This window comes from Crocuta crocuta, unplaced genomic scaffold (genome assembly GCF_008692635.1).
Source record: "Crocuta crocuta isolate KB4526 unplaced genomic scaffold, BGI_CrCroc_1.0 scaffold253, whole genome shotgun sequence".
Classification (NCBI taxonomy): domain Eukaryota; kingdom Metazoa; phylum Chordata; class Mammalia; order Carnivora; family Hyaenidae; genus Crocuta; species Crocuta crocuta.
The window spans coordinates 4232080-4251711 of record NW_027529451.1 but is presented as its reverse complement, the minus strand read 5'-3'; the positions used below and the strand labels follow the sequence as shown (position 1 = coordinate 4251711).

The following is a 19632-nucleotide window of genomic DNA, read 5'->3' as shown; positions in this document are numbered from 1 at the left end:
TCTCTGTTTTCTTCTTTGTCCTGACACAAGTGCATTGTTGGAACTATAGAGAAGGATCAGCAAGGCCTCTTTCTGACTCACAAACATCAAGGGTTTTCAGTGAGCCATTGACTACTGCTGGATTGTAGCCACGACTGAACGTTCTGTTCATTCTGGGCTGCTTGAAGTGGGAGCTGGTTATGCTACTGGATGTGAGGTGTCTCCCAGTCCCCTTTCCTGGATAGGACCTTGCCTCCTGGGGCCCAAGCTCTCTCCTGATGAGCAGTGGCTAAAGGGATGCTTGTAAAGAACTGGAAATCTTCCCCATCACTTTGTGACTTGATTGAGATAGCTGAATTCGGCCCCCAGGGAGATGGGGAAAAAATTACTCCTCTTGCAAAATAGGAGAAATATTAGTAATTTAATACCTTGAATAAAATAAGACTCTGGCCTGGTCCCGTGCAATAGCTAACTGTAAGTAGAACAGTATCCCAGTGAGTCCTCCCTGATGAATCAGCTACTAAATATGCCTAAGTGGTGGCATAACGATTTGATCTTTTGAAGGGGCTTATTTAGTATTATATAGGATTGGACAGTGGCTACCACATACACTGGTTTAGTTTAAAGCAATCCAGGATTGGGACTGCATCTATTATGCCTTTGTACTTGATCTACGCAAAGGATTATAGGACTGGTTCAGATAATACAAAAAGCCTAAAACCTTTATCATGATTATGAAACTGAGTCCCTGCTCAGTTCTTGACAATATTCTCAGATTGTTGATAGATTAATGAACACTGCAAAGGATCTGAAATTGTCCTGGCCTGTTTTGGCCCTGAGCTCCAGCAGAGTACAATGATGGTTACTGGCAGAATAATTATGCCTGAAATGGTATTAGAAATGGTGTTCTTCAATTCATTGTGAATCCATTTCATTGTGACATTCTTCAATTCATTGTCCATCTATCATGGAGTCTTCAACGGATGTCTCATAGACCATTTATTGGGTCAGTAGTTTGAAGAAGGCAGAATATTTCCAGAATTAAAGATGTGAGAGATGTCACTGTGTCCCCACTCTGAGGGCACTAGATGCAGAAATTATTAGGGAAACTAATTGGGCAAGAGTTGGCATCCAGCAGTTGAAAAGATCTTAACAATTCTGAAGTTAAGAGATCTCTTGTCAGGACCTTTTCAAATTCTTCGTGATTAATGAGGCATCTTAGATTGGATGGAATTACTGGCTTGCAACATGAGTAGTCCCTGGAAATCTTCAAACTAGGAAGAGACGATTATAGATCTCTTTGCTTTCATAGTACGAGAAGGAATTTAGGAATGTTGAACATCAAGGGCATCCTTTTATGTCATCCTTTGGCTGCTGATGGATTGTTACGTTCAGTTCTATTCTAAAAGCAGGGTTGGGTCAAAGATGGCTTAAGTGTAAAGGTCTTCCATTGTTCCTCACCCCATATAACCTTGCAAGGATAGTCATATTTACCTCCCCACCCCCACCCCTGCCGCCTCTTCCCTCTAAATTTAGACACATAGAAGAATTTCATCTCAGGGACTTTTCTCGTATAGCTTCCTATCCTGCGTCTTTGCAAACATCAGATTTAATGTTAGCTGGAAAGCTTGGAATCACTGCAATTGAATATATTTGTGCAAGGAAGAGAGGGAAGAAGCAGTGGGGAAGGAAGAGAGGGTGAAGATACAAAGATGAATAAAACACATGATCCCTTTCTTCTGGGGACTCAGCATCTACTCTGGTCAGCAAAACAATAATCCACTATCCCAATTCAAGGGAAAATACGGTGGATATAAACTGTTTATATTATGACAACTAAAGACTGGAGGAGATTGAAGGGGTGTGGACTTTGGTCTTTGGTCCAATTCAGGTTGTAGACAAGGTTGGGCAATGTTATGCCATTCAAATCTACCCTGAGAATATATATACCTGATTGGGAATTTTGTCTCGTGTGTGGAGCGCGAGCCCTTCCGTGCCCTCTGTCAGTTTGTGCCCAATTGATACTGTTCTTTTTGTTCTACTTCATTCTTCCTGACTGCAGTCTTCCTCTAAACCATACTTCTAGATACTTCCTTTCTGGGTGTGTTTCCTAAGACTGACCTGTGATCACTCCCTTGTTCCCAGAAGTGAAGATTGCAAGGCAGCATCTGAAATGAGATGGGACTTGTTAATCCAGGGTCAGATAAGGTAACGCAGTAAGCGCTGTAGATACCTCCTCATGGTAGATCTCAGAGGGCAAGTGGAAGGTGCAGCTCTGAAGTGGAGGTTACTCCTGGTTGACGCTGTCATGAATCTTGACATGGGGCAGAGTATGGAAGCAAGTTTTGATCTTCAGCCTTTTCTTTCTGCCATAATGTCATCTATCTGATGACATCTAGTTAGAAACAGCTAGTTAGGAAATAAATCCACCCCCTTTCCATTTCATCTGCCTGTCCGGGAAAGTACAAAGGGTGCTTGATATCCAAGACTAGGTTGTTATGAGATTGCATAGGAAAGTAAAAATTGTCACAAAGTTGACATATCCTCTAATTAACTACTTATAAAATTTATTTCTACTCAAGGATCTCTTCTGTGTATCTGTTCCTCTGAGCTCCCTCTTTGTTGGTCCATTCCTTGCTGGTTGCCAGATGATGTGCAGGCCCTATAATATGGTGCAAATATATCATAGTTGACTTGTGAAATGAACTTGCAAATCTCGATAACGATGTAGAATTTCCTGATGATACTAAAAAAAAGTTAATAGTGCTGAACGGCTAGAATCTGGCTAATGAGGCACTGGCAGAATTAGACCACTGACAAATTGAAGAAGAGGGTATTAACAAAGACAATGACAAGGTGGGACTTCAAAAAAAACACATATGGACCACAAAGGTTAGGAGAGGCCTTTAGGAAAAATTGGTGACTCTTTTTAATCTCCTTGCAAAAATGAACCTCTTTATGCCGCAGAAGTCCAAAGTGAACTCAAGGATGTTGGGTCACGTTATGTGATTGTCCAGGAAAAGTATGCCCCAAAATGTCAGCAGAATCCATTCTTGCTTTGTTCCAGCTATCAGGGCAGAATTGCAATTGTAACTTAAGTTTTGCTAAATGTAAACTAAAATATATCTTAGTTTATTTTTTAAGATACTCTTTCCATTGCAACTTGTCCCCTGCTATTTAATATGATATTTGGTGTTATTTTAAAGTGGGTCCACTTAGCTGGTCTCTTCCTGGCGTGATTATCCTACACTTGCCAGGGTACCCCCTCTTGCCCTGCCTGCCCCTTTTGAGGAGGTAAATATATACACCAGGTTCTGTGATTTCAATTAAAAGAGAAACACCTGATTTATTTAGCATGACCTTTTTGCTCTAAAAATGCAATCAACTTTTCTAATAAGAACACGTTGGTGTCCTTTTTTACATCACATCTTCTGAAATATCTGCTGTAAATGTGGCATATTTTGGAAATGAGTCTGTAGGAAGTCTAGATTGCAAAAATCAATCACTTGGATGTCTACCAGGGATGAAATTGAAATGTTCTCACCTTCCCAGGAGAGCACCACTTGTAAGGGCCACATGTAACCACTGGAACGAATCTTAATGTGGCCAAATCAATAAATGACAGCTTCCCGTTAGTACATGACCTTTTGGGAGCCAGGCAGTGAGTTCCAGGTCCAGTCTAGGGACCACATTTCCATGGCTAACATCAACCAATCCCCAAACACTTCGAGAGCTTTTTGCTTGGACAGACTGTGCCTTATAAGTTGTATATAATTGCTACCAATTCCTTTTTTTGTTTTACATATTGACTAGTAGACCTTTCCTTTTTTGGAGATCTTGAAGCTAACATGCCTATAACTGGACTTTTGATTTTTTTGCTCAATTTACCCTCCCTCAGGTTTATTCGTGCTCACCTATTGACCTGGTCGAAGCCGTCATTGTCTCTTGCTTGGACCATTGCAGTCAGCTCACTTGGTCCCCTGCTCTCATCCCTGGTTCTGTATACTGTTTTCAATACTGCCACCTAAAGGATCCTTTCAAAAATCTGCTAGATCATATTAGTTCTCTGCTTGGAGCCTTCTAGTGGTTTTCTGGAATAAAAAGTCCAAAGCCCCTATTCTTATTCTACAAAGACCTGCAGATCTGGTGCCTGCCATCTCCCTGACTTCAGCTCCTATCTTTGTCTTTGCACACTTTGCTCCAGCCCCACGGGCTTCCTTACTATCCGTTGCACACACGACCACACTCCTGCTCAGGGACTATATACTCAACTCTTCTGCTCTTCTGATCTGGACTCGCTCCTCAGTTCACTTGGACGCTAATCTGCCCAGAGAACCCTTCTCTGACTACCCTAAACTATAAGTATCCCCTGGACGGCCTAAACCCGTAAACTTTGGTGTCCTCCATGTACACCACCTCTTATAAATTTTTGTTCATTTGTTTTTATTATTGGTCTTCTCCCTTTAGAAGGTAAGCTCCATGAGCACAAGTGCACAGTTTTGTCCTTCGCCGTACCCCTGGGCAGGTAACCGTGCCTGGCCACCTGTAGGTGATGAGTAAATACCAGAAAGCATTCTACCTCTGAAACTTCCATCAATGGTTTAGAAGAAACACACATAGGCAGTCCTTTCTGCTCAGTATCTCTCTGACTTTAGGGACTAGCATAACCCATTGGATGGACTTCCTGTTGGACACATATTTGGGGCTAAATTTAGTGGGTAACACAAAGAAAGAAGAAAGACCCACTAAGAGTAGTGGAATAAGCCAGCAGAGATGCCTTGAATATTCATTTGTAGATTATTTCTCCACACATACTTTTTTTCTTCTAAGTTTTACCATGGCTATTTTGATGTGAGTTTTACTTTTCTAACATCTGCCTACCCTCCAGAAAACATATATATACACGGCTCTGTTGTCTGAATGCGAGATAATGTTTATTTTGAAACAGGCTTGATTGGATTTCTCCACTCTTCAATTTTGAGTCAAAGGTGGAAGTTTTGTTGTTGTCGTTTTGGGTGTTAATGGAAGGGGCAGTTTCAGTGACACCTCACCGTGAAGATGCCGCTTATTCTGAGTGAGAAACGGAGTGAGGTGTGGTTCGAATGCGGTCCAGGGTGAGCCTCTGGTATGTGCGTCCATCCCTGGGGTCGCTAACCTCAGGCCATTTGGCTGTGCCGTGCAGTGTGGCACTTGCAACTTTATCGTCCCATAGCCACAGCTGCGGGACTGCTTCGTACCTGGAGCCCTCACATCACTTCTGGGTTTCCTCCACTGCCAGAAGGTGAAGCCCCTACAACCGCATTTCATTTGCTGCTTTGCCAGTGCCAGTTTTCCTCCCCGTGATGTACTGATGGCAGAGCGCAGCGCGTGATGCTGAACGCCATGTGGCAGGTGGTCATGGGCAAGGGCCGTGGGAGCCGATCACGCTGCTATGTATTAATAGTCCTGTGAAAGAAGTGGCGAAAGTTCAGTCACAAGAGGGGATAACTATTTGCCCGCTCATGAATCCGCTGCTGTGCGGCAGCTATATTGGGACATGCCCTCCAGGGAAGCACTGTCTATGCAGACAGACAGCTTTTTCAGGGCTGCCCCAAAGGACACCCCCCCCCCGCCCCCGTGTGCTGTGCGGAACGGTCCTGCTCCCACAGTGTGTGTGTTGGAAACTCACTGTCTCTGCAGTCACCCCCGCCCGTGGGACGTGGAGTGGGGCTGGGGCGGGGACGGACGGCAGGAGCACTGGCCTGGGAGTCTGGCCCCAGCTCTGTTCTGGCGTGCGGCCTCGGGCTAGCCACTGGGCTCCTCCGGGCTGCAGTTGCCGGCCCAGACCAAAGAGAGCGCCTGTCTTCACCATCTGCCGCTATTATTCTCTCTAATTCTCTGGTCGCACTAAGTTGTGCATTTCCTAGTCCCCCGGCTCTTGGCAAACAGAAATATATATCATCTTACAGAACACTCCATTCCTCCTGAATACCAGAGCTCCATCCCATGCACTGCGTCCTTGGGGGGGTGGTTAGGGGCTGGGAGCCAAGGAAGGAACAACTGCTCCTTCAGAGGTCAGCGCTCAGAGAGCAGAAGCCAGGGGACTCAGACACCAGGAATTCTATTTACATTTATAACAGCACAGGCCAGAATCACGTAGAAATATTAATAGCCTTGGGCTTCAGTCCCAAAATTGCAAAACAAAAAATGCCATTCGCTTGGAACAGAACCATTTTAACTCAGACTTTTCCAGAACTTTTCATTTATTTCTGCTCCTTCAATAATAATAATTTTAAAAAGCCTATCCTGGGGTTTTTCTCTTTTACTTTTTACAGGGGGAAGGAAATAGAAGTGTAAAAAAAAAAAGCTTTTTGCGTTTATTTTAATATGAAAGACATTGCAAAGGTCACGACCTTTCCTCATTAAAATTATATATAGTAAACAGGAAAAACACTGATCCATGCACATTTGTAGCATGGATCACCTCTTAATATGTCCTGTGACTTTTCCTCTTAAATAATGAAAAGCAATCGGCAATAAACCTCATTAGGTTTTAGCAGCTGCTGCAACTTGATCATTATTTCTGCTAGATCTTTGGGATGTCCGATCTCTGCACTCCATTTCAGGCTCTGCGCTATCTTTAGCCGACCCCAGCACCTGAAGGGGAAATCAGTCACGTGCCCTCTCCCTATTTATAAAGATTAGAGATATTCTGTCTGTAATCAGAATCTTGGAATAAGTGTCCCCATAGATGATTGTCTTAAATTCAAAGTGCATTTCAAATTTGCATTATTTTCCTCAACACAAGGCAGTCAGGATGAACTGTAGCGCCGCCTTGGCTACCTGTGCCTGGCCAGCAGCACTGGGGTGGGTTGAGTCCTGCCTTTATCCTCAGAAGAAGCTGAGCTTTGCCTCCTTAGCAAAGACGTCGCTGTCGTGGTGCCTGGGCGAGAGGAGGACCGGGTTCGATGGCGGGTGTAGTGGGCAGCTGCTGCCGGGAGGCCTGGCGATGGCGGGAAGAGCAGTTCTCAGCCAGCAGTGCTTTGGGGATGTCTTGCTCAGCCTTAGAGCCAGGCCTCTGCTGGGGTGGGGGTGAGGACGGGCCCTGTTCTATCAGGAGCACTCAGACATCCCTGGGAATGTAAGAACATGGGAAAAGCATATTTACCGACTTCCTTCTGGAAGGAATAGTGAGGAGTTTGGGGCGGAAGGAGGTGGGGCGGGGGGTGACACCTTCAGTGGCAGTGGCTATAGATACTTGTCCTGCCTTTGAGGAGGGGGGACTTGTGCACTCAGGTGGGAGGTGTGTGAGTTTGGGAGCAGAGCTGAGTTTCTCAGGTCTATGGGGGAGATGAAGCTGGATTCTCCCACCAAAGGCTAAGGATCAATATGAAGCAGGCCAGGCAAGGGTTGGCTTGGGACCACAGCTTAAGCAAATGTTCCGCTTGACCTCGGGGCAGACCTATAAAGTAGCCTAACTGGATGCATGACTAACTCAGCCGTAGGGGTGGGAGAGGTTGGGAGCAGTGATGGGACTTCTCGTCTGGAGTGGCTTTCCTGATCTCCCCCAGTTTTTCGTGGCTCACTGTGAAATAACAGACACTGTTTGTTTTAGTTTTTTTTGTTAACATTTGCCCCAAGCGCTGCTGTTGAACTAGCTTAGGGGCCCATGCGAGTGTCTGTCCCCTTCTCCTTCATGCACCCCACTCTCCACGGTCTCCCCTGAGAGTATGTCCTTAGCCATTCACCTACACACCAACCTTCATCTCGGGGTCTACTTCCGGGGAAACCGATCCACGAAAATGCTTTTTCACGGTGTTCCCCAAACTGCCCAGCAAAGTACCCTGGAGGCTACAGAGAAGCCCTAGGGGTGTCATGGAGTATTTGAAATTTGCAAGGAGAATAGCGCTATACGATGTCTGCCAGACACAGTGCGACTCCTCAAGGTGCTATGTGATTTCCACACTAAGATTGTGCTGCCTTCCCTTTGATGGTGGCGTATGTTTCTGAAGCTGGGTTGTCCAAGGTTGTCACAATCAAAAGTGAGTATGAGGGGAAAATCAGGTGGAAGAGGAGAAGTGGCATCCAATCTGATCACAAGGCTGGAGAATTTTTTAGCGCCTATAGGAGCACACATGCTGTTAATAAGTAAATGTGGTTAAAAATAAAAGTTTTTTTCTTAAAATGTACGCATATAATTTTTTCAAATGGATACTAAGTTATTAGGACATAAATGCTTATTCAGTCAAATCTAATTATTGGAACTTTTAGCTCTTTCCCTTGGAAAGGCGCTAACCCCTCAGGCGATGTTGCAGTTTTTATATGTTTCGCACTAAAATGGATTAAGTGTTCAGGTACCAAATAACAGTCCTTGTTGCAGATTATGGTCAAAATAAACTAACGCTGTTCCTTTGTGTGTCCCTTATTCTCCTTCATTGTCTTGTGTTATTCATGAACTGTCGCACTGTCCGCTTAAACATGGGCAAACATGCTTTTTGTTTTCTTCTTTCAGAGAGTGGGTTAATCGAGCCCCATCTCTTCATTTTCTGAGAGTGTTAATCTGTCTGAGACTCCTAATGAGGGATCCGTGTTACCAGGTTGGTTGGAAACAATAAAAATAGTTTTCACTTGATATGAAGGTGAAGTAAAAATCTGGGATCATGTTAGTTTTTTTTTTCCTGTCTCATAACTCAATAGCTTTCAAATTCAGGAGGTATCTCAACTGCTATATAAAAAGAGGTGAGAGAAATAATTTAATAGGGACAAACATCTGTATGTTTCTGCTATGTTAACTATGGGATCAAGTGGATGGAACTTTGGGTGTACGTTGAAAACATTGGCCGTTCACACCACGCCTTTGAGTGTGTTCAAGGCTAGGCAGCTCCCTAGGTCAAAGTCAGCAGTCACAAGTGGGGGCCTCCTCAGGGAGCCCCCGAGGCAGCCGGTGGGAAAGGCGGGGGCTGCAGTTTTATCAGCTGCTCCAGAGTCGAGGCCCTTCCCCACGTCCGGCCTCAGACCCTGCGTTAGAGGGGAGCACAGGACCTGCCAGTCATCTCAGACGGGGGTCGTGGGGCCAAGAACCTTTCCCTCCTCACTAGTTAGTTGGGTGTGCTGCCTCTGGCTTTGTGCTTCTTAAACTTGAACGCACTCAGGGATCCACGGGGACTCTTGTAAATGCCTATCCCAACCCAGCAGGTGTCCACTGGGCCCAAGTCTCTGCGTGCCTGCGAAGCTTCCAGGGGATGCCGATGCCACTGGTCCATGGCCCACACGTTGCACAGCAAGGTCTTAGTGCTTTAGCAATGAGGCTCTTAAAACAAACAAACAAACAAACAAAACTTCCCTACCATTTCACCCGGACCTTGAAAATGATTTCTTCTAGTACTGGCTGGTCCACAGCTGCTTCCGTAAAGCAGCAGTTCTCAAACTTTTGTGTGCCAGAAACACACGGAAGGCTTCCAGATTGCCAGGGCCCAGCCCCACAGCTGCTGGTTCAGTAGGTTTGGGGAGAGCCAGAAAGTCTGCATTTCTACAGTGTTCCCGGGTGAAGCCAGTGCTTCTGGTCAGGGGACCGCAGCTTGAGAACCACCGTTCCAAAGCCTCGAGATTGCTGCTTTAGTCGTTATTGTTTCTGCTCGAGATTGCTGCTTTAGTCGTTATTGTTTCTGCTTGCCAATGTTAAGTATTTAGAATGTACCTATTCTAAATACGTGCATCAGGTTTTCCCAGATTTTTCCCCCCTAAGAAGCATCTCCTTTTACACCCTGTCCTGAGAAGCTACTAGGAAGCTCAAACCACTCCGAAGATCTTTTACTTCAGGTTTGGTTTTTCTGATGAATTGTTTATGTCAGAACGCGTTTCTTTGCCTTACCCCAATAACCATCTTTCTGACTTTGGCACTTAAAAAAACATTTCGGTCCCAGTCAGCTATAGAGCCTGCTCTGGTTTCAGTCTTCTGGGATTCATGATGGTGATTCCTCTAGATGAATCACCACTCCCTCACTCTGTATTCTAAGCCGGCCTTGTGCTGTTATAGTTTAGTGTATCTTTTGGGAAGATAGCATCCTTCCCCGCCCCCCACGACCAGCAGTACAGAACTGCATGTTCCATGTATTTCTGAGGTACCATTCGCAATTTGGTGTGCAGCGTAGGTAAGAATGGTGGACCACGTGTTCCATTTTGGCTGGGTCAGTCCCAGAATGTGTTCATAATGTGTTCATTGTTCCCACTTAATTATTAATAACACCTTCTTTTATTCTCACGAAGGTGGCTTTTTAGCAGGAGCTCTAGTTTTCTGACTTACAGAAGTTAGCAAAATCTTTGCTTCAGAGATGTTCTGTCTGTTTAGAATATTAATGCCAGTTGTGTCATACTCTGCTGATCCCTGTCGAAAGTATTGACTTTCTTAGTCTAGTTCTTGATGGGTCGGGACAGAGTTGATTGCCCTGCTCTCTCCAGGAAAGAATTCAGTGACCTCGTTGTTTATGGGATTTTGTGACTAAATCATATTAAAATGAAGTCCTTTCCTGACTTCTAGTCTTTCCATAGAAGGGTATTCTCTCTGAAGTGCTCCTCCTGGCACTCCTTCCACAAAGAAGAGCGTGTGCTCAGACGGTTGTTGAATATCTTGAGTTGCCAAGAATTGTTGGCCGAAGTCACCAAGCTTTGCTGGGGCTTATTGGAATTTATGCCAGTTAATCTCAGCGAGCCTTCACCCTCACTGGGCATCCCTTTCCTCACTTGTTGAGTCCGTGCTGCAGGATCCACAGTGGCTGTTCCAGACCGTGTTTGCGTCTCCGACCCCAGCCCCCTCCTGCCCCTGTCATTCTCACCAAATTACAGCATCATCTGCTCTATGGGGAAACCAAAGCCATCCAGTGGGAACTCTCGTATTATCTCTTCTTTGTTGCTTGGAATGTTAGGATTATCTTAAAGCCTTATGTTCTTCTTGTCTTGGAAGAAATATCCCTCCTCCTTGCTTGCCAAGGCTTTCCCATCTATCTATTCTCTTCATTACTGTGACAATGGCTCCTTTTCTGTTTTCCATTATCATAAAAATGCCCATTCCTTGACCCAGATATCCCTTCAAATCTTCGCCTTACGTTCGTTACTACATTTCTTGAGAGGTCAGACTCTATCTCTTGAACCCACTTCTTCCCTCTCAGAACTGATGGGCTGTATTACATTCACACTGAATTCTTGTGAACAAGGTTCTCCCTGAAGGTCGTGCTTTAGTCAGCATCCCTTGATCCAGAGGTTGCAAACTGGTAGCTCATAGATTGGATCTTGCCTGCCAGAGACTTCACTATATGCTTAACGGAGATTCCAGCAAGAAAAGACTGGAAGGAATGAAAGAGAAGCCATTTTGAGGTATGGAGTGCTTAGGGCTTTTTCATAATTAAAGGAAGACACATGTTCTGAGATTTCAAGTATAGTAGGAATCCCAAGCAGGATAAAGAGAAACGGCCACTTGGACTCATCACTGTGAAGCCGTAGTGCGTTGCTTATCAAGGATAAAGTGAAGATCTTAAAAGCTCCTAAGTACAATCATATTAGAAACCACAGTAAAAAGACAGGCAGGCTGAGTAGCCTTATCCCAGCACCTGCATATCCCAACTTCCTTAGCAGCCCACAGGCTTTACTGCATTTTCTGTCTGCCTTCACCGCTCCCAAGAGGCCAGAGTTCTTCCTTAGCACTTTGTGCTTTTCTGGATTACTGTTCTTTTCCTTGATCCTGCCTTCCTAAATGTTAACCTTCGCAAAGTTCTTTATTTTTTCAAGTTTATTTATTCTGAAAGAGAGAGAGAGAGAGCGAGCGCAGGGGAGGGGTAGAAGGAGAGGGAGAGAGAATCCCAGGCAGGCTGTGCACTGTCAGCACAGAGCCCAACGACATGGGGCTTGATCCCACAAACTGCAAGATCATGACTTGAACCAAGGCTTAACTGACCGAGCAACCCAGATGCCTCATCCAAAGTTCTTTTCTTTAATCATCTTCTCCCCTATCTTCCATGCTCTTGGCTCCAACTGTTATTATTGGCATTGTTGTTTTTTGCTCATAAGTACATACCTCCAGTCTCAAACTTCTCTCTTTTTGTAAGTTGCAAATTTCCAGGGGTATTTCAGATGGCCATCTGGATAACCCAGTAGTGTCATGGTCCTCAAAGTGAGGATTTGGGGACTGCTTACAAGTCTCTGAAACCCTTTCAGGGATTATACCAGGCCAAAAATGTCTTTAAATAATGCCACGATGTTGTTTGACTTTTCACACTCATTGTCTTACATCTACGTGGTGGAGTTCTCCAGAGGCTACGGGAGGCGTGATGATGTCACGGCTCTGATGGCTGATGGGACAGGTGCCTGTGCACTCCTGTGTTTTAAAAATTTCTCACTTTTAACTTGTAGTGTAATAAATAGATATGACCCACAGAAGCACAACTCTTTGAGGTTCTCAGTAATTTTTAAGAGTGTAAAGGAACACAGAGACCAAAGAGTTTCAGAAGCACTGTGGTAGTGCATTCCACTCAACAACTTTAAAATGGAGCTCCTTGATTCTTCCTCTCACCTTGAACCTTCAGGATCAACTCCTAATCCTTCTAATGGCACTACCTTGCTTCCAGGCTCCAAGGTAGGAAACTTTGAAACATGTCTTATATTTTCTTTTTACTCACCCCTCTACCAATAGAACATATCAAGTTTTTCAAGAGCATTGCTATTCCATCTGGAAAGATAAGATGCTAGTGTACAGAGGGGCCTAAAATCATGACCCAGAGATGAGCAGTGTGGAACCACTGTTGAGTTTAAGCAGAGGAATAAAGTGATCACATTTGCGATTCACTGTTAAGGGCTCACTGTAGTGTGCTCGACATTGATTTGGTTGCTGATTGGGACTAGGATGAGAGCATCCAACGTCACTGACATTTTTGGCCATTGCAAGAATAGTGGTGCATAACAACATCTACTTTGGTATTGCATCATGCTCCATTTTTTAAATTTTTTTTTTTTTTGAGCCAGAGAGAGAGAGAGAGACAGCGTGAGCAGAGGAGGGACAGAGAGAGGGAGACACAGAATCCGAAGACAGGCTCCAGACTCTGAGTTGTCCGCACAGAGCCTGATGCGGGGCTCAAACCCAAAAGCCGTGAGATCATGACCTGAGCTGAAGTCGGATGCTCAACCGACTGAGTCACCCAGGCTCCCTGCAGTGTGCTCCATTTTTAAAGAACATGCTCTTTATCTGTATTATATTATTGTATCACTTTAAAAAAAGGAAAACCTCTGGGAATAGAGCAAGGACATTTGTTCACATATTGCACATTGAACTGAAGGTCAGATTGACTTGGGGACTTTCTCCAGGTCATCGGATTCAGAAGTACAGAGACCAGTCTTGTGACCCCTCTGGCTTGTGACCAGGGAGAGAATGCTGAGATCTGACAGGGCACTCGGGAGGAGTTGCTGTAACCCACGTGTGCCGTCATATTTGCCGTTCAGATTAGTGCTCAGAACTGTTAAGCCCAGGTGTGTGCATGCGTACCTTGTGGTCTTGGTTTGCTGCAGCTGACACTCTCAGGTTAGAGCAGTCCCACTGGTGTGACCGAAGGACATATAAGGAAGACTGTGAGTCCATGAGCAATCTCCTAGCCTTGCTCCAATCTCCATAGATGCATGCGTGGCAGAAGGAGGGAGTGTTTAGTTTGTAAATGAAGGGTAGATTCTTGAGTATGTAACAACATTCTCAGAGTGACAAACCCTCTCTCTCTTTCCTGTACTTGATAACAGTGCTTCTCAAATGGTGATCCGCAGGAGTTAATACATATTCTGTGAAAAGAAGTGTGCTTCAGTTAATGATGTTTGGGGAAAATTGCACCTCAGTTCTCCCACTGGAGGCTTAAAATGCATGGCAGGGTGGATGTTCAAAGCTCTGAGAGGCCCTATGATAAAACCAGTTGTCAAACTCTGTTTACTGTATTATTTTACAAGCTCATTTGAATTTGGCCATGAAATTATTACTATTATTTTAAACCGAATGCTTAATACCACCCACGGCACAGAATAAAAGGGTTATTCCCAGAACAGAGTTTAGGACTTCGTCCCAAATTATTAGTACTAACTATTGGATAGGTATGTTACATGTCAAGGCAAAAATTTAAAAGTGACCGTGACCATGACCAGTCACTTGAACATTCTACTCTCCCGTGGTGTTGTCTCACTTCCCAGCTTTGAATTTAAATCTTCAAGTCAACAACTCTCAGATTTCAATGTTTTGTTCTCATGTCATTTTTCACGGTCTTTTGTGCTTTTCTCAAGTGAATATCCCATCATTAGCCCAGTGTGTCCCGAATCGAGTCTTCTTTAATCTAGACTCTTCCTCTCTCCTTCCTTGTGTCTGTTAGTATCTCGCCACCCCTCAGTCCGCAGGCCCAAATAGGGTGGCGTCCTCTACTTTGTTCCCTTTCTTCCAGCATGTCTTCGTGTGTGGTTGATCACACTGCTTCACAGACTATCTCTGCCTCTCCCTTCTCCTGCCCACTTTCGCCACCAACCAATTTGGCTTCTAGGTGTCACCCTTCCCCTTTCTGGTTCATTCAAAAACCAGAGGGAAGTCCTCACAGCTGATTCTTATTTATTTATTTATTTATTTATTTATTTATTTATTTATTTAGGAGAGAGAGAACATGAGCTAGGGAGGGGCACAGAGAGAAGGGGACAGAGGATCCAAAGCGGGCTCTGTGCTGATAGGCTGACAGCAGCAAGTCTGATGTGGGGCTCAAACTCACGAACCACGAGATCATGACCTAAGCCGAAGTCGGATGCCCAACCAACTGAGCCACCCAAGTGCCCCCTCACAGCTGATTCTAATCATCCCTTGTTCACACATTTCCATCAGATGTCATGGTCCTCTTGACAAAAGTCACATTCAGCCTCACATCTAAGCCCTCCTACCGTTTGGTTCCCCTTGGCTTTCTTGACATTATTCCCAATAATGCCCTTCATGGAGTTACATAAGTGCTTCTCTTGATGTTCTTTCTGCACAACTTCTGTGCACCTTTGGACCTACTGTCCTCTGCTTGGAATCTCCCTGATCTTTCCCAACTTCTCAGCAACTCTGCCCATCCTTCTAAACTCTTTCAGGGGGCACCATCCTTATGTCATTGTCCTTATTCCTCTCAGGGTATAGTGTGTCCCTCCTGGGGCACCATAACACTTCCTGTATAACTGTTTTTTTTAACACTTACCACATTCTGTCTTGAAGGTCAGTTATTTGTATATCTACCATATGCTTGCCTAAAGCTCTGTAAATTAGGTCTCAGTCATCTTCACTGCATGTTTGTGTTCTCTTCAGAGCCTAATGCAGGGCTTTTACATAATAGGAATGAAAAAGAAATTGTTGAATAAACGTAGAGTTTTAAAATGTTATTTTTACATGTATAAAATATTCTGCCATAAGTAGGAATAATGTATTCAATATTTTTCTGTCCTTTAATTGTAGCTCTTCTAGAGTGTGAATAGCAATGATGAAAATTCAAATTAGTAGGTAGTCACAGAATTATTATTTTTATTTTTGGGGGGGGCACATGGTGGGGGAGGGGTAGAAGGGAGAAGGAGAGAGAGACTCTTCAGCGGGCTCCATGCTCAATGCAGAGCCCAATGTGGAGCTCAAGTCCACAACCCTGGGATTATGATCTGAGCTGAAATCGAGAGGTGGACGCTCAACCGACTGAGTCACCCAGGCGCCCCACAAAACTATCTTAAATTGAATTATAAGTGTGGCTTCATACTGAATTGAAACATGGGCTTACAAATTCACTTCACGATAGAATAAGGAAAGCTTGACCAGGAGGCCTTAAGAATCTGAGCCCTTTGTTCAGCCTGCCCACTCAGTTGGCTTCATGGTGGAACTAGATTGTTCTCTCTCACACTTGAGTACTCATCACCATGCACTTCCAACAGAACTGGAATGGTGGCTAATATTTATATTTCAAATGACTTCCTGTGTGCATGTTAAGGAGAGAGATGTCAGTATAACTTTAAATAAACAGGTTAGGGCCACTTGAAACACATTTACCTGAAGATAAATGTCAATGTGGATGGTCTGAGAGCATCTGCTCTTAGTTGAGTTCCAAGCTGGTCCCTCTCACAACTGCAGCCTCCCACCGAGGTCTCCCCTAATTACCACTTTTAGAGTAGTTTCATGAAATGCCTTTTTACTGGGAATTGGATTTAAAGACCTGTATCAGGAGACATTTGCAATGATTATTCTTACCTTTGTTTAGAGTATGGATTTAACAAGACCATTAGCCTCTTCATTTTAAGGAGGAGCCCCGTAGAGCAGTGCTTGTCAACTTTTACTGTTTGTGAATTGCCCAGGACTCTGTGGAGATCCAGAGTGCAATTCGGCAGGCGATTCTGCTCTTCTGACCAACCCCTCCGTGAGGCTGCTGCTGCTGCCCGTGGGCCACGCTAGGCAGAGGCCCACAAGGAGGTCTTGTAAACTTGAGATGCTGGATTCCATGCNCTCAGTTAAGTTCCTCCTAATCCTCCTATATGTGCAAACATAGGATTCCGTTCCTATCCAGGCTGGTCACATAGGCAAAGTGGCCCACCTTTCTGAGTCTCAGTTGTCCTAATCTGCAGTGTGAGGAGGGTGAAGGGAACGGTATCTAACAGCTCCCTCCAGTTCTAACATCTTATGGTGACATGAGAGGAAATAGAATGAGGAGTTGGGCTGCGGGTCTGACCATATTTACATTCTCCTAATCTCAACACCACTTTCACATTTATTAAGAGTTTGTCTTAAATGCGGCATGAATAACAAAAAGAATGTGGACCTTCAAAAAATAATTATGTCTCATGATTTCATAAAGAAATTGCATGTAAAATATCCTTCCCCTCCACCCTCATCTTTTGTGTATGTTCTGTTGTTTTTGTTTTATTAGGAGATACTCCATAGCTTGGGCGGGATTGAAAACCTAGCTCAGGTAAGATTCCTTTGTGGCGGCTGGTCTTGCCCTTCCGTTTCGTGCCATGGCTCGGGGCAAGGATTACTTAGGTGTGTGACGGCAGATGGCTTTCTTACCTTAGGCTGCCCGCCAAGGGGAGGAGCAGGCAGGGTGCATGAGTGTGCCTATGCTATGGCAGGGTGCTTGCAGAGCAGGAAGGGACCCACGACATTTTGTTCCCGGTGGTTTCACCCAGCCTGCCGAGACAAGACAGTTCCATAAAAGGTCACAGGTCTTTAATTAGTAATGAGAAGAAATAGGTTTTGGCCGGCAGGACCCAATCCTCAGCATGGTATATGCCAGATGAGGGCAGAAAACATAGGTCATGAAGATGAAAAAAGAATTTTCTCATGAAAAAAGAATTAATCGTGCTCACTGAGATATTTCCAAATACACGACAAAGTGAGGAATGATGTTAACTTCATTTATTTTTCTGCTTTTGTAGCTTCTGGGGGAAGGGAAGGAAACTGTATATGTTGAGCCAGTTAAATGTTTGGGTTAGTTAGTTTGATAAAACAAAACTTTCTAGGCAGGGCGTTGGGTTGGAACAGCCCATTCTCCTAAAACCTATGGCATGTACAGAAAGAATGATTTTCATAATAAACCAATGACCCTGCAAACTCATTCCATATTAATGGGAGATTAAAGTGAATGGCAGTTTAATGCAAAACCTACCTTATTTTATGATATCTTCATTCCTGGAAATAAAATAAAATAAAACAAAAATAAAAAATCATGTCTAGTTTTTATTTTTAAGATTTGTCTTTTAATTGGCTGGAGGTTTACCTCATTTAATGGCATAGTCTTTCATAAAATCATATTCTAAAGGATTCTCTCATCCACCTTAATTTCCCTTGTAATATTAGAAATTTATGTGTGTTTCTCTGAACCTGTTTTTCTTTTCTTTCTTTCTTTCTTTGCTTTTTTTTTCTTTCTTTCTCTCTCTCTTTCTTTCTTCTTTCTTTCTCTTTTTTTTTTTTTTGCCTATTTCTTATTATAATCAATTACCCATAGTGAGGGATTATCAGACTACCCCATAACTATTTTATTCTGATTATTGGTATCTTGCATATGCTGGTTAGCTATATGTATATATTTTGTATTTGGAGGCAAATTACACCACAAACTTATTTAGTCACAAGTCATTTGGGGACTTTTGAGAGTTTATATAATCTTTCCATGGTTCCTCCTCCCTCAAGTTCAGGGCACGCAAGAGAAGACAAAGAATCCAGAAACTCAAGCTACCTTTTGCCCTTAAGTGAACCTGGCCCAGGGACCTGAATCGTATTTGGTGAATCTGTTGTGCCACCTACAGCTCATTTTTAGAAGTACACATCTTGTCCCTCATCAGCTCGTGTGCTCTTGCTGTCTTTCCTTCTGACTCTTGGTGGTTTGCTCCTTCCCGCAGTACATGGAGCTCGTGGCCAATGAGTACCTCAGCTACGGAGAAGAGCAGCACAGTGTGGACAAGCTGGTCAACATGACGTGTGAGTGTTGTCGCAGGGACACAGCAGCTTTCCCGATTTGCTGGAATGAGCAGGGTGGCATTTTCAGCAGGGACAAGGATACTTTGAATATTATGAGTCTACCCATCCACAGTTACGATATTGAGAGCCCATGTCAATAGTCATAGTTAGTGGCAAGATATACTTAGAAGGAAAACTTCAGATCACAACTCTTACCTTGAAAAGCCCAATTTCAGGTGGGAGATTTTCAGTGAGCACAAGTTTACTTTACTATAAGAGAGACTTCCATAATGGCAGATTTTGGTAAAAAATATTTTTTGCTTTCTTTGCTTTCTATTAAGATGTCATAGGCTATTCAGTTTTCGTCTACAAAGTTGCACTAATAATAATAACTCCTACCTCATAGAATTTAAAACATTGTGAACATAAAAAAAAAGGAAGGAAAAGCCCCTGATGTGATGATGAGAATGTGAAATCATTGGTCAGCGGGTGTGGCACTCAATCTCCCCTCTCTGGAAGGCCCCACCTTCCATCCTCTCCGGGTCTGATGAGCTGTGGGCCCCTGTTGTTGGATGCTGGCCCATTTTCTTTGGGTGAATGGTCTGATTTCCCGTGTTTGTTTCTACGACAGCATACAGACTCCCAATTATAGGGAGAGGAGAGTACGTCACAAGCCCTGGGCACCAGGAAGGCCCTTTGAGAGCAGCTGTTCTTCCATCACCTTCCAGCCTTCCCTCTCTTTCTGCTCAAAATCTTTATAGGGGGGATCTTTGACGAGTAGGTTTCACTCTGAACTCCTAATGATTTAAGGAACTTAAGTGGAAGGAGTCGTTTGCCTTTTTGCTGTCTCCATATTTTATTGTTATAATAGTAGTATATAATAATTATCAGTTGAGTTTAAGAGGAAATTCTCAGAATAAAAAAAAAAAAAAAAAAACCCGGTTCCTCCTCCCTCCATTGTTTCTTTTGTGTTATGTGTCTTCCCGTTTGCCCTCTCTCTGCCTGCCCTCCAGTAATTCACACCTGAGTGTCTATGAATACTGCTTCCTTTAAGCACCAAATCCCTCTTTCCTTATAGATATTTTTCAAAAACTTGCTGCTGTCAAGGACCAAAGAGAATGGGTCACCACAAGCGGAGCCCACAAGGTGAGCGGTCCCAGCAGGAGTGAGCGCTTTGGCACCACGTTCACAGCTGTTCACCTGCTGGAGTTGAG

At 44.1% G+C, this 19632-nt stretch overlaps 1 protein-coding gene across 5 annotated transcripts in view; it reads left to right on the top strand.

The window, feature by feature from the left end:
- The window catches only part of NEK10 (NIMA related kinase 10), a 208172-nt gene that overhangs the window by 8784 nt on the left and 179756 nt on the right, over positions 1 to 19632 (top strand). For all 5 annotated transcript variants that reach the window (XM_077760735.1, XM_077760734.1, XM_077760732.1 and 2 more), the window contains exons 5-8: positions 8471 to 8555; positions 16890 to 16931; positions 18361 to 18439; positions 19497 to 19564. In XM_077760735.1, the coding sequence (XP_077616861.1) occupies positions 8471 to 8555; positions 16890 to 16931; positions 18361 to 18439; positions 19497 to 19564 (274 nt within the window). The remainder of the gene's footprint in view (positions 1 to 8470; positions 8556 to 16889; positions 16932 to 18360; positions 18440 to 19496; positions 19565 to 19632) is intronic.